General features: G+C 35.8%; 1 protein-coding gene across 1 annotated transcript in view; it reads left to right on the top strand.

Moving 5' to 3' along the window:
• The window catches only part of LRP1B (LDL receptor related protein 1B), a gene marked incomplete at its 5' end in the record, with an annotated part of 1,526,008 nt that overhangs the window by 720,597 nt on the left and 779,641 nt on the right, over positions 1–25,770 (top strand). The window contains 4 exon segments of the mRNA XM_057550915.1: positions 3,207–3,429; positions 6,471–6,642; positions 9,889–10,032; positions 15,109–15,345. Of these exon segments, the coding sequence (XP_057406898.1) occupies positions 3,207–3,429; positions 6,471–6,642; positions 9,889–10,032; positions 15,109–15,345 (776 nt within the window).

Genomic DNA, 25,770 nt, shown 5'->3' with positions numbered 1-25,770 from the left:
TAAAATTTGGACAAATATTTTATAAGAAGGAAAAGAGTGCGTTTTTTCAACCCAGCTACATTTATATCACAAATGAAATTTAGTTAGGCTTTAGATAATTAAAACTTCAGCTTTTGTTTATAATTATAATAGTCATACCTCAATTAAAGAAGGCCCTGAGAATAAAGATTTTCTCTGTAATAATAATAGATAATTTTAAACTAAAATTAAACAGTACTAAAACAAGCAAAGAAACATCTACAGTCATAATGACAGTCATAGTCATGTGACATAATCATAGTCACAGTCAGAATCATGTGACTCTGGGTACTTATTGCTTGCAGATTTATGGTCTTAGTGTTATTATCCTGGAGAATACTTCCATTTCTTGCATTTCAACTACAAGTGAACAGAGCTCAACACAGTCAGTATTCTGAAATCTGGGGAAGTTAAATTTGATGTAAAGACCACCTTTTACATCCCCACTCAGCACTAGTTATTCTGCTATGTGCTGGAAGTACAATGACCAATTCTTTACTGTTTCTTTTTTTTTAATTTTTTTATTTATTTATTTTTGGCTGCGTTGGGTCTTCGTTTCTGCGCGAGGGCTTTCTCTAGTTGCAGCAAGCGGGGGCCACTCTTCATCGCGGTGCGCGGGCCTCTCACTATCGCGGCCTCTCTTGTTGAGGAGCATAGGCTCCAGATGCGCAGGCTCAGTAATTGTGACTCACGGGGCCAGCTGCTCCGTGGCATGTGGGATCTTCCCAGACCAGGGCTCGAACCCGCGTCCCCTGCATTAGCAGGCAGACTCTCAACCACTGCGCCACCAGGGAAGCCCTCTTTACTGTTTCTTCTAGCTCAATGCCATTTCACATACCCAAAGTCCTCCTGTTCTTTTGATTTTACACTTCCATTACAATAGCAAAATTTTGGTGAATCATATATTTATACTTTTTTTTCATATTTTGGCTTAAGTTTATTCAGACGGGGAGATTACCTCAACCAGTTTTATTATGACCTGGAATAAATATGAGAATCACTTGAATCATTCCTGCAATACTGGTCAGTATCACTGAAAATCTTCTTGCACAAATTATTTACATTTTTCTGACCTCCTTCATTATCATCTGGTTCACGCTTCCTCCATAACTAAACTTTTCAAAGAGAAGTACCAAAAATTACTAGTGTTTTAACAAATAGCAAATTCAATGACATCTCGATCTATATTCTTTTTTAAAAAATTTTTGGGAAGTGATTGACCCAGCCAGCCAGTTCAATTCTTTATCATGGAACTTTTCTCCCTTAGGCCCCGATAAGAGTCTGTGTTATCTCTGTGACCATAACCTTGGATCTTATTTGGTCATCTTTCTTCAACAACACGCCTCCAATGTTCTTGGCTTGGCACTCTTCTCTTTTTTTTCCTTTTAGGATCATGTGTAATTAAGTCATCTCAATGTGACTTGAGATAAGTTCCCATCTCCAGGCTCATGCTTCCTCTTCAGCATCATGTAGATAGTGCAACCACCTGCTTCATATGACTATACGTAGTCTGTACATAACATGCTATACACAGTGGGCCAGAGCCTCTAACTCTCTATCCCAAAGCTAAGCTACCTGCACACCAGCATCTATTCAGTTCTGTGAAATGGACCAGTTAAAAAAGGAAACTATGAAAGGACAGGCATTTTGGTATGAGGTGAGGAAGAGAGTTTCTTATAATAGGAATAGTGGGCAGTGTTCTACAGTGAGGAAGAGGGAAACTAGGTAATCGTAACAGTAACTTGAGATAACTGTGAACAAACTGATTAACAAGTGAAGAAGGAAGAGATGAAAGATGGAAGCAGGAAGAGATAGTGATAGAGATGAGAGAGAGAGAGAGAATGAGCTCGTGCAAGAGTAGAGGTCAGAGCATTTAGCATGACAGTAAAACATAGCACCATATGCCCTTTTATTTGTTCTTCACTGGCATAGAAAGCTCTTCACCTGAATGACATGTCATTTGAAAATAATTTTAACTTATTGTGATAAATTGATCTTTCGAGAATATTTGGGGAAATATATACTCATAAGAAAATCTGGCTCACGCTATCACAAACCAGTACTCATTAATGTTAAAAAAATGAGTCAAAACCTCCCACAGCAGAAAGAGCTAAAGTTTAAATACTCTTTAGCTTAAAAGATACCCCATATTGTTAGATGATGCAACAATGTTGAGAAAAGTCACTAAAAACTAATTCACCAAGTTTGTAAAGTCAAATATTCTATACTCTAGGTAATCTTAATATTGCTCAGTCACTGGAAATCAGATTATTCTTGAGATTGTATTTAAGTCAAGGCAAGATGGTCTTCCATTTACAAATGTAATTTACTCTCATGAGTAGGTAATCTTGTTAAAATATTGTCAGGTTAATTGAAATTGATTTGTGTTTACTAAACATTGTGAATACTAATCAAATATTAGACACTGAAGCGTTGGATGTATTTAAACCTTAGACAGACGCTGTTTGTGCTTCATAGAAGGATTTCTTGTCTCAGAAGTCAACACTGCTTTTCAGCCTTTTCTTCAAAAATTATATAAAGAGAAAATGAAAAGAAACAGCCTGCATTTGCTTTGTGAAATTTTATAAACTGGGAATATTTGGGAGGATTTGGGATTGGTTTGGGGGGAATTATTTATATTTTATTTCCACTGCTACAAACAGCACATTTGCTTTTCCATCTGCTTAATTCCATTCCAGGTTTGCTATTCTCTACCACTCATAGCTTCACTGAGCTCCACATAATAGCTTTTATAGGAGACAGGCTTTACCAGGCAATTTGAAAAGCAGGTTGAAGATAAAGCCTGATAGTTCACATGCCCTGGCCTGGTGACTTGGCTCATTTCTAAAGCTTACTCCAAATGGCCCGTACGCATCTCCTGCGGTATATGTGTATTGGCTCTATGAAGCTTAAAGAAACATTTCCCCTAATACAAAAATAAACCCATCATAATCGTTGATTTTGGGGGAAATTTTACAGTTGTTAGTTAACCTGCTCCCTCATGCCCTGCAATATTCATTAGCAGATTTCTCTGTTTATGAGTGATATTATATGGAAATGGTTATGGGAAGCTAACAGATGTAACCACTGAAATAAATTAGAAGGAAAAGTTCTGTTTTTTACAGATGGTTCTATTGAATATGCTTGCCCCCCTCCCTCCACTTTAACGTTTAGTTTTCTTTCAACAGAAAACTTTTCTTTACTGACTATGGGAATGTGGCCAAAGTGGAGCGATGTGACATGGATGGGATGAACAGAACAAGGATAATTGATTCCAAGACAGAGCAGCCAGCTGCACTGGCACTAGACCTAGTGAACAAATTGGTTTACTGGGTAGATCTTTCCTTGGACTATGTGGAAGTAGTGGACTATCAAGGAAAAAACAGACATACTATCATCCAAGGCAGACAAGTAAGTAGAATTTGGTTCGGAAATGCAGCTAAGGTAATAAAATGGATGGTATCATACTAGGAAGAAGACTGAAAATTGCAATGTTGAAAATTTCTTATGAAGTCAAGCTGCAGTGGGTCATAAAAACTGTGATGTGTTTGCTATATGGGAGAATGTTCTTTTCACAGTGTACTGTGTACTCCATAGTATGGGGTGGGAGAGGGGGCTCTCTCCCCCTCCTTCCCTCTATTAAAAAAAAGAAAAAAAGCACACAAAACAAAAACCAACTGAAATAAATCAAAAACAACAAACAAAACCAAAAATGCTACACTAGTAAGAAAGAAAAGTATTAGAGTAGGACAGTAAATACGACCTACTTACTGAAAACTAATTTAAGTAGTTCATTTGTAAGAAACTGAACTATCATCTGTCCCATGTGGCATTGGAGATATATATTTTTTTTCTGCTAACAATGCATATGCTGGCTCACAAAAGTATCATTATTATTTTAATAGGTTGGATTAAATTTTGCCTTCTGATGTATTCAGGTACTTCCTAAAATAAGAATTTTGTGAAAAGTACTGAGGTCAAAATTTTTCCCATCTGTATAGTTTTCCCCTTGCTGAATTACAAGTTTTTGCAAATAACACTCAATAAACACCTGAAGAAGCTCTCTAAGTGGAAATAAGCCTTATTCACTAGTTTACTTTTTAAATTCAATTTTACCTCACTGATCTCACTAATTTTATGTGAGATTCTCATTCTGTGGAGCTGAAATAAGTGACTGTTTTCTTTTGCAGTGCAAGGCACAAATATTCTGTAATTGTCCTGTAAAGTTACTTTGCCTTTATAATCAACTTTTAACAATGAAATGTTTTCACTTCCTTGGCAGATAAAAAAATGCACTAATCTGGGTGGTTTAAAAAAATGTGTCCAATATTAGAGGTGAGGTCATTTATTTCTCTCTCACCTTCGACTGTCCTTAAAACTTTGATTTCCTTGGCAGTCTAGTTATGACCTTAGAGGACCTAGTCTCTAAAATGATTATGATGGACCTTCTTTTTACGTATATGTAATTAAAATTTTAAACCTTGAAACAAGAATGAGCAATTCAAATGATCTTCCCCATGACTACTTTTAAAAGTTTTTTAGTATCTGAAGTTTTTAATTATCCTTTTTTTTTCCCCCATTTCTATTGCCTGTGTTTTGCTGGTTCCCTAAACATATGCTTAGTCTGCCACTACGTAATCCAACAAAGATAAAATTTTGTATTTGTCCTGTAGGCAGAATGGTCTATGCACCACACCAAGCTCCTGCCACCTCTGTTGGGGGTAGTTAGCAGACCAGGCAACAATGTAGGTACTTTATGGTAAACAAACCCTTCTGAAGGAAAGCAGCGAGGCAGTGAGTAGAATTTGATGGCTATTGTGTGAACATGTTTTCTGCCCTCACCAGTTGCCGCCTCTGTAGCCATGCTTACTTTCTCTCCTGAGGCTTGGACTGGCAGTTACATAGACAGCAATGTGTTTAGGCCGCAATCTCACACTTCCAGATGACTGGCCCCAGACTTCAAGCAAAGCATGCATAAAATAAATGGCAATTAATGGAAGACTTCAGGTTGCTTGTAATTTTTACAGGAAAAAAAAAAGTATTGCCCAAATCAAAATTGGGTCATAGATATGTTTAGTGAATATGATGTCAGTTATGTGGAAAATATTATTAGTAAATACACACATGCCTCCCCCTACAAACACTTACTGGAGAGTAACACTAACATTGAAAATGATTATTGGGGCTTTAACATAGAATGATTCTCCCCCTTAATTCCTAACTTTCATTTGTAGCCTAGGCATGAAGAAACGAAATACGTCCAAAAACAGCGTGAAAAGCCAGTCTTCTTTTACTCAACATCTCCTATGAGAGGATCAGGAATAGTAATAAAGAGACATGTAAGCTAGAAAGATAACAAATCAAATGCTTTTGCTTAGGTATAGAACTGGCATGATTTCCTAAGTAGAAATTTTTGTGATTTTGTTCTATATAAAATTTTTTTACAGTCAAACCATGGATAACTTCTCAAATTCTCTTGACTACAAATCTATACGAAAAATACACTAGAAGTGCAATATAATGCCAAATGTTAATGACAAATGCTTTTTCATCAAAATCTGTACAGCAAATCAATTGACAAATCTACCATACCTTGGTCCAGAACCATTTTAAATTGAGTATACTACAAGGTATGCCCAAAGGCAATGTGCCTAACATGTGCCTTTTTGTATGAGAAAATCAGTATACTTATTCTTCCTTTGCTTTACTGGAAGCTTTCCATCAGTTCAAGAAGTCTTTTCTTACCCACAGTCCCCAAGACCTGTGCCAAGGAGGAGAGTTACACTGTTAACTGTGAAGTGTCGTGGAGAGCAGTAAACATTGTTATTCTCAAATCAGGGTTCCATTTTCATAATGAATAGGCTTTAGAAAGAGTGCAATTTCTGAGTAGAATGCTGACATTTTATTTGCAATTATTCCAAATATGTGATTTTGTTGTTTACTATTTTCCATGCTGGGGCTACTATTAGTCTAAATGTAACCTGTATTTTTTTAAAAATGGGATTTTCAAAGGTGTTTTCTCATCAGTCCTTTCACAGGCAAAGCAAGCCTTTTACAGATTCTACATATCCATGGCTATATGAAAATGTAGCTCACAAAAATATATCAAATTTTACATAACAGTACCATAAGCATGTTATTGAATATGCCTTGAAAGTTTGGTTCTCACTAGGCTTTGAAAAGTAGCTACTGAACATGTTTTCTTAATGAAACATGAATAAAATTCTCTCCCATACATTGGGTAGTGCTTTAACCACTACTGCATAATGTTTTATTCTCAGAGAAAAGTTTTAAATTAGTGAAATGTCAAATTCTATGAGAGAAGATAAATGATAATATGGTTGTGACTCTCCAACTATGGGAATTTTCCACAGGCGTAAATAGCAATCAATTTTTCTTTCAAGTTGAAAGCAACATAATTAAAAATCAGTCATTTTTGCCCCTTTTTATAGGTCAAACATCTTTATGGTATAACTGTGTTTGAAGACTATTTGTATGCAACCAATTCTGATAACTTCAATATCATACGGATAAACCGATTTAATGGCACTGATATTCATTCCTTAATTAAAATGGAAAATGCTCGAGGGATCCGAATCTATCAAAAAAGAACTCAACCAACAGGTAAGATGCAAAACTTCTTCATAGACTTCACAATGGCAAATTGAATGGGGATATGGTCCTTGTGCCTTTGTTTGGTGTTAAAGTGGGTGAGCCATAAATTCTCTGTTGTGATAGCAAAAATGTACATGTCTGCCTGATAAAATGGAATAGAGCTCCTTTCCCAAGTCTCAATGACAAATTGTTCAGTTGCTAGTGAATCATTTCTACAATAGAATTGAAATGATGGCTAGATTTAGATTCAGGAAGGAACTTTCACTCTTGATGTATGTATACAGGAAACCCAGATGCCAAGACTTCAGGGAATTTTTTTATATTGTTCTGGGAAACATTTCAAATTAGGTGATTTTCTTGCAGTATCTGTCTAGTTTTTATTGCAGTCACTGGGGTCTCTTGACTGAACATCCCAATCATTCCTTAATATATGTTAAATAAAAAATAATTTTTAACGAGAAGGCTACAACATTTCTAAGTATTCCTCAAAAACGCTAACTACTTTGCATTGTAGGTTAGTGATGCTTGTTCATCAATACAGTTTAGGCTCAATCATATATAGAATAATGTAACATACAAAAACTACCACCCAAATGTCCATCATCTTTTTGTGCTTCAAATTAAAACGAATTTAGAATTATCTAACCATTAACATAAATTCAGCTTAAGCACTGTATTATCACATATACATATTGTGTTTACAGGAAATTCAAATTTTGAATTCTGTAGATAACCTTATTAGAGTTTTATATTAGGATTTATTAATTCACCAATTATTCATTGACCATTTACTATGTGCCAGGAACTATTCTATGTCCATTGAGAATATAGTTGTGAATAAAACAGACCAAAACATCATTGCCTTTATGAGATTTGCATTGTTGTAAAGAAGACATAATTTTAAAAAACCAAGTAAATTATTATTCTATTAGAAGATAGTAAGTGCTATGGAAAAAGATAAAGCAGATGAGTGTCAGGAATGGGGGTAGTTTGCAATTTTATATTGAATGTTCAGAGGAAGTCCCATTGAGAAGATGAAATTGCATGAAGACTTTAAGTAATTAAAGGAGGAGAGAGGCAGGTAGAAAGATGAGCACACACAAAAACCATGAGGAAGAGCATGCTTGGATTGTTCAGGGAGCAACAGCGAGACCCATAGGTCTGGAGCAGAGTAAAAAGAGGAAGAGAAGTAGGCAATTAAGCTGGAGAAATGCAGGAGGACCGTAACAAGTAGGGCCCTGCGGGCAGTTGTAAAAACCTTTGCTTATACTTTTAGTGAGATGGGGAGTCCTTAGGAAACCTTAAGCAGAGGAGTGTCATAATCTGACTGACTTTTTAAAGGAATCAATATGGCTGCTATATTGACAATAGGCTGTCAGGGACAAGGGTGGAAAGTTAGAGATGATGGTGGATTGGACCAAGATGGTAGTAGTGAAGGTGGTGAAAAGTGGTTAGTTAGACTCAGAATATATTTGAAGGTATAGCCAACAGCATTTCTTAATGGATTTGATGTGGGGTGTAAACTAAAAAAGAGGCAAGGATGATGGCAATTAGGCTGAGCAACTGGAATAACTGAGTTATTTTTGAGATTAAGAAAACTAAGTTTGGAGCAGACTGGGGGCAAAGAAAAAATGTATAATTTTTACATGTTATTTTGAATTTCTGTCATAAATTCAGGTGGAGATTTCAAAGAGGTATTTGAATATATAAGTCTGGAGTTCAGGGGCAAGCCCAAGCTGGACATAGCAATTTGAGAGTCATTGGCATATAGGTGACATTTAAAGCCAGGAAAATGGATGGGATCACCAAGGAAGTAACTAGAGATGGAGAAGAAAAGAGTTCCAAATAAAGGACACCGGGACACTCCAACAATGAGAAGTCAAAGACACTAGGAAGAACCAAAAGAGGAGACTGAGAAGAAGCTTGTTAAATTCAATTGGCCATTGGATTTAGCAGCATGAAGCTCATAGGGATCTGACAAGAGCAGTTTGCGGTGAAGAGAATGTCTGGGTAGAAAGGATCTGGGAAAGATAGGAAGGAAAGAAATTGTAGAAAATGAGCGAGGATAACTTTGAATAGTGTTGATATTAGGTGGGGCAGAGAAGTGGGGAGCTAACTGAAGGACTGCTGTGGGAATTAAGGTTAAAATTAGGATTTTTTACCCCCCAAGATGTGGAAATAATGGCACATTTGTATGCTGATGGGCATGATCCAATGCAGAGAGCAAAAGTAATGAAGACAGTGAGAAAGTGGAGAGTTGCTAAGTAGGTAAGAGGAGATGTGATCTAGTATAGAAATGGGATGAGACTGGAAAATAAAAGGAACACTCTTGTGCAAAAAAAAATAAACTACATTTCAGTTATCTTTTCATTTATAGAATGCAGAATACAAAAAGAACATAGCACAGTTTTCGAAAGCATGTAAGTTTTAATATTAAAAGAAAATTGTCATATTACTCATCACAATTCCAAGAAAGTCGTGATTGAAAAGAAATATAATTACAGTAATACATAAAATCTTACTGGTATTATTCCTACTACAGCATTTTCTCTTTGACCTTTCTTTTTCTCATCCTCTCCGTACAGTACTTTTCCTATTTTTGTTTCTTCTCCACCTTCTACACTCATAAAACATCCTTCTATTGCATAACCTCCACATGAAAACTCAGCCTTCTCCTTTTGACAATTATAGTCACACACACACACACACACACAATTCATTTTGTGGAAGCGTTCTCCAAATGGCAATGGACTCAAGATTGAAGAAAAAAATTTATCTCAGCACTTCTCAATAAAGGTAATCACTGAAGCACATTTATCCTAATTTAGGTGCCCATATAATAGATTATTTCAGAAGAAATCCTTTCTCTGCCTAACTACCTAACCTAGGATATTTTAACAGTATTTTTTTTAATATTTGCCAGAAAAGTGTATTTTTTAAAAGTACAATAAGCATGTACCAAAAAATCATGTTACTTTTATTTTGCTTACATGTAAACAGTTTAGGTTAATATAAAAGCATTTTATCTTGTCAGAATTTTTGTAAAAGGTAGACTTAGGAGGATTTTGGCAAATCCCTACCTTTTCTTTTTTGGGGTTTAAACTCTTTTCCAATTGATTATGATACAAAATATTTGGGTATATAGATTTTTGCTGGGATTTCCTCTTCTTGCACTGTCAAAGTTTCAACATACTGATGCACATAATTATCTTGTCTTTGGAGAATTTCAAGCATGCTGTTTTTCATTTGTTGTAGTCAGAAGCCATGCATGTGAAGTGGATCCATACGGAACGCCAGGGGGATGTTCACACATCTGTCTGCTCAGCAGCGGTTACAAAGCACGGACCTGTCGCTGCAGGACTGGCTTCAACTTGGGAAGTGATGGCAGGTCATGCAAAAGTATGTTATTGAAAATCAAACATTTGCCAGCAGCTAATGCTTCAGAATAGGGGTCTTAGTATTAATTAGGAGCATCAGCGTCCGTAATAACGTGAGACATCATCAGGCCAAATTTGCCTGTGAATGTGTACAAGCCATTTTTCTCAAAATCAGTATTTAGTTTGTTTGTTTTTTTTCTCTTTTGTATGTGTGTGATAATGTGAATGAGAAACCTAATTGGGCTGTAGAATCACCAAATTTATGGATCTTTGGGAACCGTACTTTAGGGAAGATTTTTAGGAAGATCCTTTCCTTAATTCCCTAAAGAATGATCCTTTCCTTAATTCCCTAAAGAATGTTCATGGTCTAATGAGCCTGAATCGTTGGTTAACCAGATTTTCTCTTTTTTGAACCAAGATGCTGCCTCTAGTAATAGGTGTGTTTAGTCCAACAGAAATCCACATTAAGTAATATTTCACTTTATCCAGCATTGGGGATGAAATTCATTTCATTATTTCACTTTCCAAGTAACTGGAGCTATACTAATTAAATATCAATCTCTTTAACAATTTTGTTAAAAAGTTATCTAGTAGTTAGACATATCTTTGTTTTATTTTTGAAATATGCTAGAATAACTTAATTGTTCTTTATTTAAATAAGCTAATAAATATTCTTCACACAGGACTTTTGTTAAGTTTAAATTTTTACACAAAAATTAATTAAGTTCTTTACTCAGGGTCTGCATAATCAGATGTAGTTTTAATGGCCCTCATAGAAATGGTGTCCATGTGGAAACTGTTGGTTTTTAGATGTCCCACAAATACCATAATTTTTTAAGATTGTGATGACTGCTTTTTACAGTGTATATTTTGTCTCGATTTATTTTTGTCTGTGCTCGCTCTCTGACCACTGTCCTGCCATCTCTTTTGCCTTCTTATCATATGCTTGCTGAGGACTGTGAAATGAGACCTCTAAATTTGTTATAATTTTAAGTCTAAGTGGTTAGAATTCATAGTGCAAGTACTTTTAAATTGAGAACCCAAGAGACTTAACTGTGATAAAATACATGACTTTTAGTACTTTTTTTTATGTCCAGCTTTGTATCAAATGCTAGGAATGTGGAGACACCAGCTCTCATGTTCAAGAAATCCTCTGGATAATTGAAGGTTTAGTGTCAGAAGCCTCAAGATAGGGGTAGTTTTGTGTGCGTGTGTGTGTGTGTAACCAGCCTTTAAACTGCTCTGGTTACCACTTGGGAAGTGATGGCATGTCATGCAAAAATACAATCATGCACATTTACGCATACATATATACGTGTGTGTGTATATATGTGTATGTACATTTATATATATGTACACATACACACACACATATATATATATACACACACACACACATATATACACATATATACACACACATGTTTGGTGGAAAAACATAAGATCAGAGTTGCATAAGCTTCAATCATCCCTAATGTAGTGATCAATCAGGGTACATTTACATTTAAATTAACAGAAACAATTCTAGCTATTTTAAGCAGAAAGGATCAAACACAAATAGATAGGTACTTACAAAATCATCGAGAAGCCTGAAGCAGCAGCTTCTAGACTGGGTCTTGGGAACTTTCCTCAAAACCACCACAAACTAGCCTGGCTTAAGCTGGAACACCTACCATAATCAGAAGCTAGGGCATCGGGAAGCCACAAATGGCAAACATGGTGTTTGAAAAACACACCATCTTAGCTGAGATCTAGAGATTAGGAAGTTTGCACCAAAACTATTAGCTCCAGAAATAATATGTCATACTGGAAAATAAAACAAAACAAAACACAGCACAACAAAAAGATACCCTCTTCCTTGTCTCTTGATGTAGAGAAAGGAAGAAGACTGATGTAGAAAAATTCAGTTTCTCCATCAGATAAATACCAGCAGAAGCAACAAAAGGTGGTCTCATTTCTGTATTCCAAACTCAAGCTAGTACATCTGACTTTAGGTACTTAAATCAAAACTAGAGCCATGGCTATATTGGTGTCTGTGGAATGTAGTTTTTAGTTTTCAGTTGTCTATGGTATAGGAAAACACATTAGAAGAAACTTCAGGTAGTGAATGATTGAAAAAAGTGACTGAATAAAACAATGGGAAAAATAGTTACCATTCTTATTTAAAATATACATACACTTGCACATGTGCACATACACATACACACACATACATTAAACCAATGAAGTATTGTGCCAGGTTTACTAATTAAAGCATCAATTAAAAATACAAGCAAAAATAAATGTTAGCAAGAATAGATATGGTGAAACCAGCATTCTTATGCCTTGCTAATAGAACTGGAAATTGATACCACTATTAGAAAGACATTTGATAATAACATACAAAAGAGATAAAACTGATAACATCCTTTAACAAATTATCCCACTTTTGACTAAAGAAATCCATTGTAAATGTATGTATAATAACAAAAACCCAGAAGCAATCTAAATATCCTACAGTAGGTAAGTAGCTGACCATATTATGTTGCCTCTCTAGCAGGGAACATGATGCTGCCATTGAAAAGAATGTTTTGAAGACCTTTTAATGATACAACAAAGTATTGTTAAATTTTTAAAAGTTAAGTAGTAAAATGCATATCTAAGATCCCAATTTTTTAAAAAACAAAAGTATCTATGCATATGATGTTGGTAGGAAATAGGAATGTTAATTTTCAAATGAATCTACTTTTAAATAATGTAAGATAGTATCTTTAAAGAAAATAATGAGTAGGTAGACACTGAGAGGTTGTGAGGGTAATGAGAAAGAGGGATGTTAATATTCTTTACCCAGTAATTCCATTTCTGGAAATGTATACTAAGAGATATGGGAAAATGATTATCTCAGTGTTATAATAATGGAAAGATAAAATCAACTGAGGAATGATTTGGCAAATTATCATATATTATACTGATCATACTGAAGGAATGTAAGACAAAAATAATGGATCAGGGACTTCCCTGGTGGCTCAGTGGTTAAGAATCTGCCTGCCAATGCAGGGGACCAGGGTTCGAGCCCTGGTCCGGGAAGATCCCACATGTGACGAAGCAACTAAGCCCGTGTGCCACAACTGTGGAGTTGGCGCTCTAGAGCCTGAGAGCCACAACTACTGAGCCCACGTGCCACAACTACTGAAGCCTGCACGCCTAGAGCCTGTGCTCTGAAACAAGAGAAGCCACCACAGTGAGAAGCCCACGCACCACAACAAAGAGTAGCCCCTGCTCACAGCAACTAGAGAAAGCCCATGCACAGCAACGAAGACCCAACACAGCCAAAAAAAAAAAAAAAAAAAAGGATCAGCACAGAATATAATCTTTTTTTTTTTTTTAAACATCTTTATTGAAGTATAATTGCCTTAAAATAGTGTGTTAGCTTCTGCTTTATAACAGAGTGAATCAGTTATACATATACAATATGTTCCCATTTCTCTTCCCTCTTGCGTCTCCCTCCCTCCCACCCTCCCCATCCCACCCCTCTCAGAATATAATCTTAATGCTAAGATTTAGTAATAAAAGCAGAATACAAAACATATTCTCTTCTATATTAGTGTGCATTAGAAAAATAGCTAGATAAATTAAATTTGAAATAGTCACACCAAGGAATATAATACAGCAGTGAAAATGAATGAATAATTACTACAACAACCATAGATGAATATAAAGCATGTAATAAGAATAAAATTAATTAATAGCACACATGCAATTCAAACACACAAAATTAAACAGTCTACTGTTGGGAAATACAAACAACATGTGGCAAAACTTTAAAAAATACATGGTAAACACAATAACCATATTATTGTATATAACCAGAGATACTGGATGTCTCTGGGATGGAAGAGGGGTGGGTTTGGGGCATGTGCATGCATTCTAATGTTCTGGAAATATTCTTAAGGTCTATGTTAGGTACATGAGATTTGTTTTATTTTTATTCTTTTATTAATTGTTAATATAAAATATTATTAAAATATTAACATTTTATAAATATATATATTTAATATTCATTAACACTAATTTTAAAAGAAAATGAGAAAGAAAATATATAAAATGATTATATATTTTGCATTGAGGGTGTTGAGTTTATGAGTAATTACTTATTTTTCTTCCTCCAAATTTTATAAGGTAATTATTTTAATTTACTAAGACTCTCACTATGGTATGGTTATCCAAATATAATAATCATATGTATCCTCAGTTTTCTTAATAAAACCTAGTATGTTTTCCTTTCTATATGAAGTATTCCTTTCAAAATTATGTATACTAAACTAAGTATAATGTGCCCTAGCAATACGAGAGCCTTGCATGTAGTTTCATGTAAAAGTCTGAAGGAGTTCATTCATTCTGTAGAAAAAGCTTCCTTGATTCTTGCATTTTAACCCAGGACACAGTTTTTTGTTTTGTTTAGTTTCTGATAAAGGCTGTGTTGTACATCAGAGTTACTGGCAGACAGCATCAACCTCTAACGTTCTAATTAAGATATGAAGAAAGAAGTGACACTGTAACTGGCATTTTATTTCAATTCTTAAAAAAAAAAATCACGTTTATACAAACTATAATATATTTACATGCAAGTTATGTGATACTGTGTGATTCTTTTTGTTTGCTTCTGACAGTCTGTAGATGCAAACTCTGAGTAGGGGGGGGTGTTTGAAATATTCTGAAGTTTTTAGCACTGTCAAACATAATGAATGCTACAGTTAGTATCTACAGATAGATAGATTGTAATGAATTATAAAATTAAATGTGCCAGATGTTTTAATAAATGTCCACTTTACAGTTACAAGTTATCCAAGGATCTGTCATGTTTTTGCTATACAGTTACAGGCAAAAGAATAATTAACTAAATATAACCTATTCACAGAAGTAATTTCTGTTTTAATTAAAGTAACGCAATTAGCTGGCCTTCTTGCATTGAGATACATTTGGCATATTTTAGGGTTTAATTTTTGGTACTGAATTTAAAAAAATGTTAATTGTGCCAGTTAATTAAACAGTGGCATTATGCAGGGTAAAGAAGATTAGGCAGCATCGGTTGTTTATGTTTGTAATCTTTCTTCTGCAGGACCAAAGAATGAGTTGTTTCTCTTTTATGGGAAAGGACGCCCAGGAATTGTTAGAGGAATGGACTTGAATACCAAGATAGCTGATGAATACATGATCCCCATAGAAAATCTGGTAAACCCTCGTGCTTTAGATTTTCATGCAGAAACCAATTATATCTACTTTGCTGACACCACCAGTTTCCTAATTGGCCGGCAGAAGATAGATGGCACAGAGCGAGAAACCATCCTGAAAGACGGTAAGTGACAATGTGTATCAAACTGCCCAGAGACAAAACATTTATTTAAAAGGATAAATCCAATGCACGTCAAACTAACCTTAACCAGAACCCAAGTTACTGTTGATTTTAAAATATTTGTTAATTTCTATTTCTTGAGTAACATTATTTCAACATGTTTTCCAAATCCTAGCTTATTAAAACCTTCATCATAAAATTGAACTTGCAATTGTCCACTACATTATAAGTATTACAGGAATTAAATTGAGCTATTAATCCACCTTCATAGAAAATGTAGACTTACAGTTATATGTTTACAGTGTTATATGGTAGAACATAAGATTTAACAGGACATTGGAGACTTTTGTAATACTTGGTTCTCACTGGAATATTGGTCGTGTCACTCAAAGTTCATTAAAAAGATCAATGTTCCCATTGTCCTCACGATTCTTGCATATTGTTTTTTATGTTATAAGATATTACAGTTGAGTTCTTTTTTTTTTTAATGATTTATTGATTGATTGATTGATTGATTGCTATGTTGGGTCTTCGTTTCTGTGCTAGGGCTTTCTCTAGTTGCGGCAAGTGGGGGCCACTCTTCATCGCGGTGCGCGGGCCTCTCACTATTGTGGCCTCTCTTGTTGCGGAGCACAGGCTCCAGACGCGCAGGCTCAGTAGTTGTGGCTCACGGGCCTAGTTGCTCCGCGGCATGTGGGATCTTCCCAGGCCAGGGCTCGAACCTGTGTACCCTGCATTAGCAGGCAGATTCCCAACCACTGCGCCACCAGGGAAGCCCTACACTTGAGTTCTTTAGAGTCACCCTTGAAATAATATCTGCAGAGAAACTTTGTTTATACCTATTTTTATTTACAAATACATATATGTTATTATATATAATATGTAAACATATATGCATATACTTTATTAAGATCAGTGAGTTTCATATATTACTTGGCTTAGAACAACTGATCAATAATGAAATAATATAACTATGGTATAAGTACAAAGCATCTTTAATAATCAAGCAAACTGAATCTTCGACTGCCTGCTAGTCACCTTTAGGCGAGTTACTAATGATTCTGGACCTCAGTTTCCTCATATATACAGTTTGCTTACTTCTCAAATATTTAAAAAATCCTTGATTTAGGGACATTAATTGTATGCTTATTATATGAAGGACACTGTGCTAGCTATCATAGGAGATAAAAAAAAATGTTAGGAAACGGCTATTTGGAGATAATATAAACTCCCCCAAAATATTGGGTTGGCTAAAAAGTTCGTTTGGTTAGTGAATACGTTGTTCAATAAAGGTCTTGGTGAAGATGAAAAATGTGTCTTTTATTTTTACTTAAAACCAAATGAACTTTTTGGCCAACCCAATATAAAGGCTCTGCAGCATTTAATTTAATAAGTTCAAAGCTGGCCCAGAGAAATACATGATTAATGGAGAATGTCTGTGTAATAAGAATACACAGGAAGGCAGAGGTGTCTTTATCTGGGTATTCTCAGAGAACTGTTTTGTGAAGGAGGTAGTATTTGGGCTAGATCTTAAATAAAGAATGTTAAAGGGGAGGGGAGTATACTTCAGCACCAGGAATTCCATGAGAAAAAAAACAAAACAAACAAAACACCAAAAAACACATGCTCCAGAAAGAGAGCGAGAGGAACATTAAGTGGGTCACTACTGGAGGTTTAGTTTACAGGTAATCATGACAGAGGAGCTGTGGATCCCGAAAGGTAGTGAAATTTGAGGCCTTAAATGCGAGGTGAAGGGGCTTGGATAAAATCCTGAAGGGGTAAGAGGAAATGCTTTTGAGCCAAAGAATAATGTGAATAAAAAGATATTTTAGGAGAATCAATCTGGTGGTGGAGTACAGAGTGAATCAGAGAGAGGAAGTAGAGAAAATAAAAGAGAAATGGACTAAAATTATTTACAGCATGAGTGGTCATGCATGATGGTCTCTCCTGTCTTTTAGAGGGATTGGGAACAGCATGAGAAGATTATTCATTCAACTCAGGTTCACTTTAAATCAAACTTTAATGATAAAAATACACCTTCCACAAGCGACAAATGAAGTGCTAAAATGAAAAATATCCCTGCTTTTGTCTTTTTTTATAGTTTACTGATTAAGGCAATATAAATCCACCATGACTTAGCCACCTAAGGAGTGTCTAATTAGAGTCAAGAGTTTTACTTTAAATTGCATGAGGCAGAGGCTGTCTGCCTACTTTTCTCTGTAATTCAATAACAAATAATAGGAACTTGACAATTTTAGGACAATGAACTTGCATATTCTAAGTAGATGCATTTGGATTGCTCTAATTTTGACCTAGACTGACATGTAATATAGAGGATTCTTGGGATCTTTTTAAAAAGTGTCAGTTCCTGTGCTGTGACTGAATGTTCCAGCTAATAATCCTAACTTTGATAACCATATCTAATCAGTGACATTGGGGTTCTTTGCATTTTACCACAGCAACAGAGGTCAATTCTAATGGCCACTTGACTGCCAGGCACATCTGTACAGTGTTGCTGTGGCAGTAGGAAGGTTCTGAAAACATTTTGTCGATTTTTACACCTGAAATATATTTAACATTTTGATTATCCTATACAAGGGACAGCTTAATGTCTTTTTTTTTTTTAAACCATTTTTTTTTTTTTATAGCTACTTTATTTATTTATTTCTTTATTTTTGGCTGTGTTGGGTCTTCGGTTCGTGCGAGGGCTTTCTCTAGTTGCGGCAAGTGGGGGCCACTCTTCATCGCGGTGCGCGGGCCTCTCACTATCACGGCCTCTCTGTTGCGGAGCACAGGCTCCAGACGCGCAGGCTCAGTAGTTGTGGCTCACGGGCCTAGTTGCTCCGCGGCATGTGGGATCTTCCCAGACCAGGGCTCGAACCCGCGTCCCCTGCATTAGCAGGCAGATTCTCAACCACTGCGCCACCAGGGAAGCCCAGCTTAATGTCTTTTTATTAGTTTATCTTGCTTCTTACCAGTAAGGAGAATAATAATACATATTATGCTGTGAGATTAACACGTCAAAACAGAACTTATATTTGGCAAATGACAGACTAGTTAAATGAGTGAATATACATAGAACTTAATTCTTCTGATCCCAAGAATCACGAATTGTCATATTCGTGATTCTTGGGATCAGAAGAATTAAGTTCTATGTATATTCACTCATTTAACTAGTCTACCAACTAACCTGGAGACTGAGAGGTAATGCTTGGTTTGACAAATGATTTTGTAAGCTTAGTAGAAATTCTGAGTCTTAGATAAATTTGTATAGTTTGAAGTAGAAGGCTTAACGATTTTGCTGTTTTTACGTAAAACATAAATGTCTTGAACATATTCTTTACAAGCTCAGATCCTTTTTATATAGAAAAAAACAGCATTTTAAAAAAAGACCCATCTCTATTCATTCTTTTTGTTTTCTCTCTTAGAGTTTTATTGCAAACTTCCTAAATGTGATATATCTCATAATCTTTGTGTAATATTGTGGGCTAAAATGGTACATAAATAAATAAGAAAGGAAAATTGCCCATTTGAAGTACTTACATATATCTCAATAATTATGGAAAATATCTATGAAATGAAGACATATTAGTGATTTAATAAAAATAGACTTTTATAAGGACAAAACATTTACCAGTCTTTATTGTGTTTTACTCTTCAGAATTTTTTGCCAAAATTTCTGGTAAAATTTATACTCTTGATTTCTTTTAAGTAATTACTTGATTTATTTATTTGTCCAGTCAATAAACATTCATTGAATGCCTTCCCTGAGCCAGGTGCTATTTTAGGTGATGGGAATGCTGCAGTAAATAGGACAAAGCTTCATATTTAGTTTACATCCAAAGAGTGAAAAATAGATAATAAACAAATAAACACATAAATGAACAAGATCATGATAAGTGCTCTAAAGAAATAAACGAAGATGCCAACAGCAAGCAAAAATAGACTAAGTGGCTAGTCATTCTGTTACCAAATTAGGTCTTATGATCCCCTACTTGAACCCTAGCCTGGCCGAGCTCCTGCCTCAGGGGGAAGGAAGGTTCTTTTTTTCTGTTTGGGTTTGCACAGCCAAAAATGAAACCAAAGTTGAGATTGAAGCAGCACAATCATTATTCAATGGCCGGAGAATGGAGAAGTGGGATCTTAATCGCAAATCAACTTCTTGCCCAGGGGACTGACAATTAAGGCAAGATTTTAAGGGCAAGGCTAATGAGGGGGAAGTGTATGCATTGGTCTTCTGGGAATAGGCGGGTTCTTCCTGGAACTGGGGTGTCACCTCTTTTCTGTCCTTGTATGGTCCTCTGGCATCTGGGTTGGAAGCAGGTTGAACCATCATGGGCAGACAGACAGGGGTCTTACTATTACAGTGAGATGGTAATGAGGTGCAGGGCGATATTTGTCCCACTTTTGAAGTTGAACCAGCTTGCACCAGTTTTCTTATAGTGAGACTCCTGTTCCTGTGCTGTGAACACAGCTAGAGGATATGGTTAGCTGTGGTTTTCTGCAAATTTACCTGGAGGGAGGGCCAGGGGTATGATTCTGGGGCAATAGCCTTGGTAACAATTCTTGCAGATATAATTGTTACACCCTCTAAGAGGACAAGATAGTTGTTCTTTATAAGATTGTATTCATGTTTAGATTCTTGAATATCTTGTCCAAGATTCATTTTTCATGGCAGAATGAATTATAATTTCCAGCAGAAAGGAAAAAATACAAAAATGATAACTTAGTATTCAATTTATTATTGCATATATTCTATTAGTGCAGTACTTGGTTTTAAGCTGTATAAGTTAATTATACTGAGATACATATATCCAAATAGAAGGTATGTTAAAATATCTTTCACATTGTTTCATATCTTTAAAGTATTAAAAAAAAAACACTCAAAGCATTTTTCCTGAGTTTGAAAGTTATTAATGCCTGCAGCTGTAACAGAAAAACTGTAGTTTCAATAGATCCCATCATTAAACTGCAGACTTGAGGTCACCAAATTTGTGGTAATTTGTAACAGTAGCCACAGGAACTAATGCAAAGCATGTGCCCTGAACCACTTTGCTATATTGACCTTATGTATTTCTTTTTTTAAAAAAATTAATTATTTATTTTTGGCTGCATTGGGTCTTCATTGCTGCCTGCGGGCTTTTCTCTAGTTACTTCGAGCAGGGGCTACTCTGCATTGCGGTGCGCAGGCTTCTCATTGTGGTGGCTTCGCTTGTTGCAGTGCATGGGCTTCAGTAGTTGTGGCACACAGGCTCAGTAGTTGTGGTGCACGGGCTCAGTTGCTCCGCGGCATGTGGGATCTTCCTGGACCAGGGCTCAAACCTGTGTCCCCTGCACAGGCAGGTGGATTCTTAACCACTGCGCCACCAGGGAACCCCTGACCGTATATACTTCTTAAGATGGGTTCTACTTGATTGAGATCTGGAGTAAGTACACATTTCCACACCTCAGAGTCTTCCTTTAACTGAAGATACTTACAGGATCCATGAAGTTAGAGAACAATGAATAACTTTGGGCAGCATGGAAGAAAGGCTCTCTGTTTTGATATGAATAGAACTGTAGCCAGGAGTTAGGGAGGCAGTCTCTGACAAACATATCTTCCAAATGACATGTTTAAAGGTTATCTGTTGACATATTATCAAAGTATCAAAGGGTAGTGCCATATTTATGTTAAATATTTATTGCCTGTCCAGCATCTGAAGAGTCAAACCCTATTCTTCAGCTCAGTTCTATCCAATTTTGTGTTGAAATATATGGTATTATACCTGGACCATGAATTATTATTTGATAATTCATCATTGTAATACCACTACCACCACCACATACACACACATACACAACCACCGACTTAAGACACACTTCAGAACTCCAGAAATATTCCCAGGCCTCTATTTTAACCAGGGCTAGTGTGGCCACTCAAAACAGGTTATAGGGTGCAATCTGTTCCCAGATGACACCTACCTGAGAGTAAGACTATAATTTTCTGTATCTAGAGATCACCATTTGTTCTTGGATTTCAATGAACTTCACCATTCTATAATTCTCTAGGAATTTCTAGTGTCTCATAAAGATCGAGTGTTACAATTGATGAAACAAACCTGTTGAGATATCATTAATAAATTAGGTTAGAAAGTTCCCATGAACGTTAAATAGTCATTATGCCTTGCAAAACATTTTAAAATTAAGAACAAGCCTTTACTCTCTGCTGTTAGATTGCAGGTGAATATCAATCTCATTTTTTCTGACTTTTTCATAAAGAAAAGTTCTGAGGGATGTAGACTCTGACCAGCCATTAAAGGAAATAATGAATACATTTGTCAGTCATGAGACATTTCTTAATTAAAACTGTTAAGAAGAGATTTGCAAACATTTGCAACTTTTGAGAATCTAATGGTTATTGTTGTCCTGCTGAGTAGCAAGGTTATAGCCTATTTGTACATAACTGACTCTTGCTGACTATCAATAAGATGTTTTCCCAGAATGCACAGGAGATTGGAGTCCTGAAAACATTGGTTCAATTTCATGTTTAGTTTATATATATTTCTCATAATTTCTGATGTTTCTCAGGAAGTATATGAGATATTGGAAAAAAACTTTAAGCCAATATATGTGTTTTTGTCAGAAAAGTTGACATGGGTATGAAGAGATTGAAATCTAGGTTCTAAAATATATTAAGTCATAAAAAATGGAATTGGCCATGTTGCTAATAGGTTATAGTAAGCGTGGAAGAAAAGATATCTTTCCCTTTATTTGTTTCTACCCAACATAGGCATGTATACACATGCACAAGCACGGACAAATACAGCATACTACACACACACACACACACACACACACACACACACACACACACACGAGTTCACAATAGCCCTAGAAGTTTCTATAAAGAAGTCTATTATGTTGTAAATGTTTAATTACTGGTAAGGTCAAAAGATAGAATGTGAAAATATTTGGTAATCTCCAAAGTACCAACTGAAGTATTATTACAAATATGATTGTTACATCAATAAATATTCTGATCAGTAAAATTTGGGGGCACTTTAAATAAATTTCCAGTTTTACCATGAATTTAAAAAAAAGAAATACATTCAACCTAATTGCTTAATTATTCTCAGCATTATGTAATCTTTGTTACTTCAAAAATCACTTGGGAATCCTCTGTTAACCTAGGACTAATATTCTAATCACTGACTGTAATTGTACTTTTGTTTAGGTTAATGCAAATTTCTGATGAAAAAGAAAAGTTTAAGAAATCAGTCTTGGCAGACTTTACTATGGGGGCTCTAAAATAGGAAATGCTAGCTCAAATTGTGGGGACAGTTAATATCCACAGTGCCAGCTGAGCAAGTTCCCTTGAAACTAGCCATTATGAGAGGATTTTAGGGGGTGATAATCGTCATTGTCTGTAGAACACGTATGTCAAATAATGTGACCCTGCCCTATCTAAAGTGAAGTTTTATTTTTGCCTTTCATTGGCTATTAAAATTTATTCAGTAGAGTGAATACTCTTACCCCATAGCAAAACTTGGTCAAATCCCAATCCTTTCTGCTAACAACGAGGCAGCAGCCAGACCTCTCGGTCATGTTAAGTCAGAAACACAGACTCAATTTGGGAATGCCCACTCCACTGTATATACATATGTCACAATTCTAAATTCAGTGTATCATCAAATCTTCCCTGCTCCCCACCTGTATTGTCTTCTGGCTAGAAAAAAAGGAAAGGAGGGCATATTTGGTTCATTCTTCCTCTGTCCTGCATTTATTTTCCTTGCCACCCCTCCCAGCTTGCTAGTTAGTTTCGAATGCCCACTCAGCTCTCAACATTGGTGGGAAGAGGTGAGAGGGTAAGATTGGTTAGGAGTGATAAGGAGATAGCAAAGGTCCTATGTGAACTGGTTCCATTATAAACTGACCTCTCTCTGAGACTGCCAGATCCTTAAAATCACTCTTGGGGTGTGTATATGTGTGTCTGTCTGTGTGTGTGTGCATGTGCAAGCTGTTTGGAGGTTTTCTGCTAGATCCCTCTAATTACATTTCCTTTGGCCAGAGTGCATGAAACTCTATGCCTGTGACTCTGCATCCTTGAGTAACCGGTTCCTGTCCATCTTCTTATTGTTTGAGTCCCTGTCACCAGCCAGATTGCACACATCCCTAGGCCAACATATGCTCCTGTGTGGTCCACATATAGTCCCCCAAATTATCTGTAAACCTTCTGCCCCAATAAACTCTGCGAGTGCAGATACAGTGCAAATCAACCCCCACTAAGTATTCTGCTACCAGAGTCCACTTGAGCTTTTTCAGGTGTGAGACTTTCTCAGGTGTGAGTTTTGCACATGTGGAAAAACCAACAATTCAGAGATCTCTCAGAGGCCCCATAGAAAGCTCCATCACTAGAGTTGAGGTAAAAAGTACCCTTCCATTCTCTCTTTTCTACCAACTTGGGGGATTGAAGGGTGGGGGCTAGAGACTAACAGAACAGCAACATCACTCTCCAAAGAAATCTCCTAATACCCTCCCCTGTTTACATTATGTTCCCTTTACCCCACTGATCTGGTTGAGGTGTCTAAGAGTTATGGAAACAATTGTGATCTAGTTGATTGTAAAATATGAGGACTTTTTTTTTTCTCACACTCACTTTGATTTTTTTTTTTTTATCATTGTGTCTTCTAATCAAAGCTTTAATTTTAACATCCCATTACAAATATCACAGTGAGTTAACTGTTGCTCCTGATTCTGCAAGAGTGATCAACCAAACTGCGGGATGTCCTAACAGTCATTAGGCAGTGGTCCAAATGACACCTGGAGAGGAGATATAAGAAAAACAACAGTAAGACTATTTTGAAAATTCACTTAAAGATGGCAACAGATAGTATTTGCACTCATCTTTATATTCCTAGTTTTTTAAATTATCTGATTTTACTATCACCTAGATTCTTAGTTTTTCTTTTAAACTTTAAAATCGTGATTTTGCAAGGCTTAGAACTGAGACTTTACAAATTAAGAAGCGTAAACAGCAACATAAAAGCACATACAAAAAGCTCTCAAGAGGTTCACGGTGGTGCCAGCACTGGGCATGAGGTGAACGAGCATCTCTCATACTCTTTTCTTTCCTCCAATTTTAATTATCCAGTTGTAATAACTCAGATGTCACCTTTGCCTATATCCGTGATTGTAAGGAAAACCAGATGTGACATATTTTCTAAAATTTTGTGTTTCAGTGAACAGTATCATCCGACTTAATTTTCTGTACAAATTCTTCAGAATGACAAAATATATGAAGGTTGTACCTACAAATTAAAATTATTTCCAATCCCAGACTGACACTAGCTCTCAAGGTGGATGAAAAGATTGCTTATTCACAATGCATCACAAGTCCTAAAATTGTTCCTATTAATCAGTTCCCATTGCTTACACTATTTTATCTTACGCCCCAAAGAAAATTATGTTACTTTTGGATACGTGTCATGATTTGTGAATTGTGCACGTTGGTTTATGGGGGGTGTGCTCTAGCCGTGGGAACCTATAGCACCTGGCCAGGAGTATATACATCCCATACCTGCTCCATCATAGATTGATTTTATGACAACCTTTGCTAGATACAATTAAGTGCAAAAATCTGAGATTAAATGTCAGTCATATTTGTTATTTGGTATCATGTTGATAAAAATCTTTAAGAAATTAATCTTTTTATTGTTTGTTTTCCTAAACTAATGACTGAACTAACTGGTATTTTTGTTGTTGTTGTTCGATCCAAAAATGGCTGCAAAATTTACTCTAAACATTTGTATTTTTCTCCTGATAAACTCTAGCTGTGTTTATAATTGTATTTTTAAAAATAAGGTTTATTACAGCATAATTTATATATGGCAAAATTCACCTTTTTTAAGTGAACAATTCAATATCTCCAGTTGAATAACCACCACCACAGTCAAGTTGGAATGTTCCTGTCACCCCAGAAAGTTCCCTTAGTTTCTAACAACCACTGATCTGATTTCTATTCTGATCTATTTTTCTACAGTTTTACTTTCTCTGAAATGTCAGAAAAATTTAATCCTAAAATGTATAGCCTTTGAGTTTGATTTGCTTTACTTAGATGTTTTTGAGATTTTTCCATGTTGTTGAGTGTATCAGACATTCATTTGTTTTTCACAGTGAGTCGTATTATGGTGCATGGATGCACCACAAAACTTTTATTCTTTTACCAGTTGATGTTCAAATGGGTTGTTTCAAGTTTGGTCAATTTTGAAGAAACCTGTCATAAACACTTGCATATAGTACACTATATGGACATGTGTTTTCATTTCTGAACGTGGATTGCCTACCAGTATGGTAAGTGTATGCATAACTTTATAAGAAACTGTCAAACTCTTCAATCTGTTCAAAATGTTTTTCAAAGTGACTGGGTCATTTTGCTTTCCCCACATCAAG

The sequence above is a fragment of the Balaenoptera acutorostrata genome, chromosome 8, assembly GCF_949987535.1.
Source record: "Balaenoptera acutorostrata chromosome 8, mBalAcu1.1, whole genome shotgun sequence".
In the NCBI taxonomy this organism is placed as follows: Eukaryota; Metazoa; Chordata; class Mammalia; order Artiodactyla; family Balaenopteridae; genus Balaenoptera; species Balaenoptera acutorostrata.
This window is presented reverse-complemented; position numbering and strand designations above follow the sequence as displayed.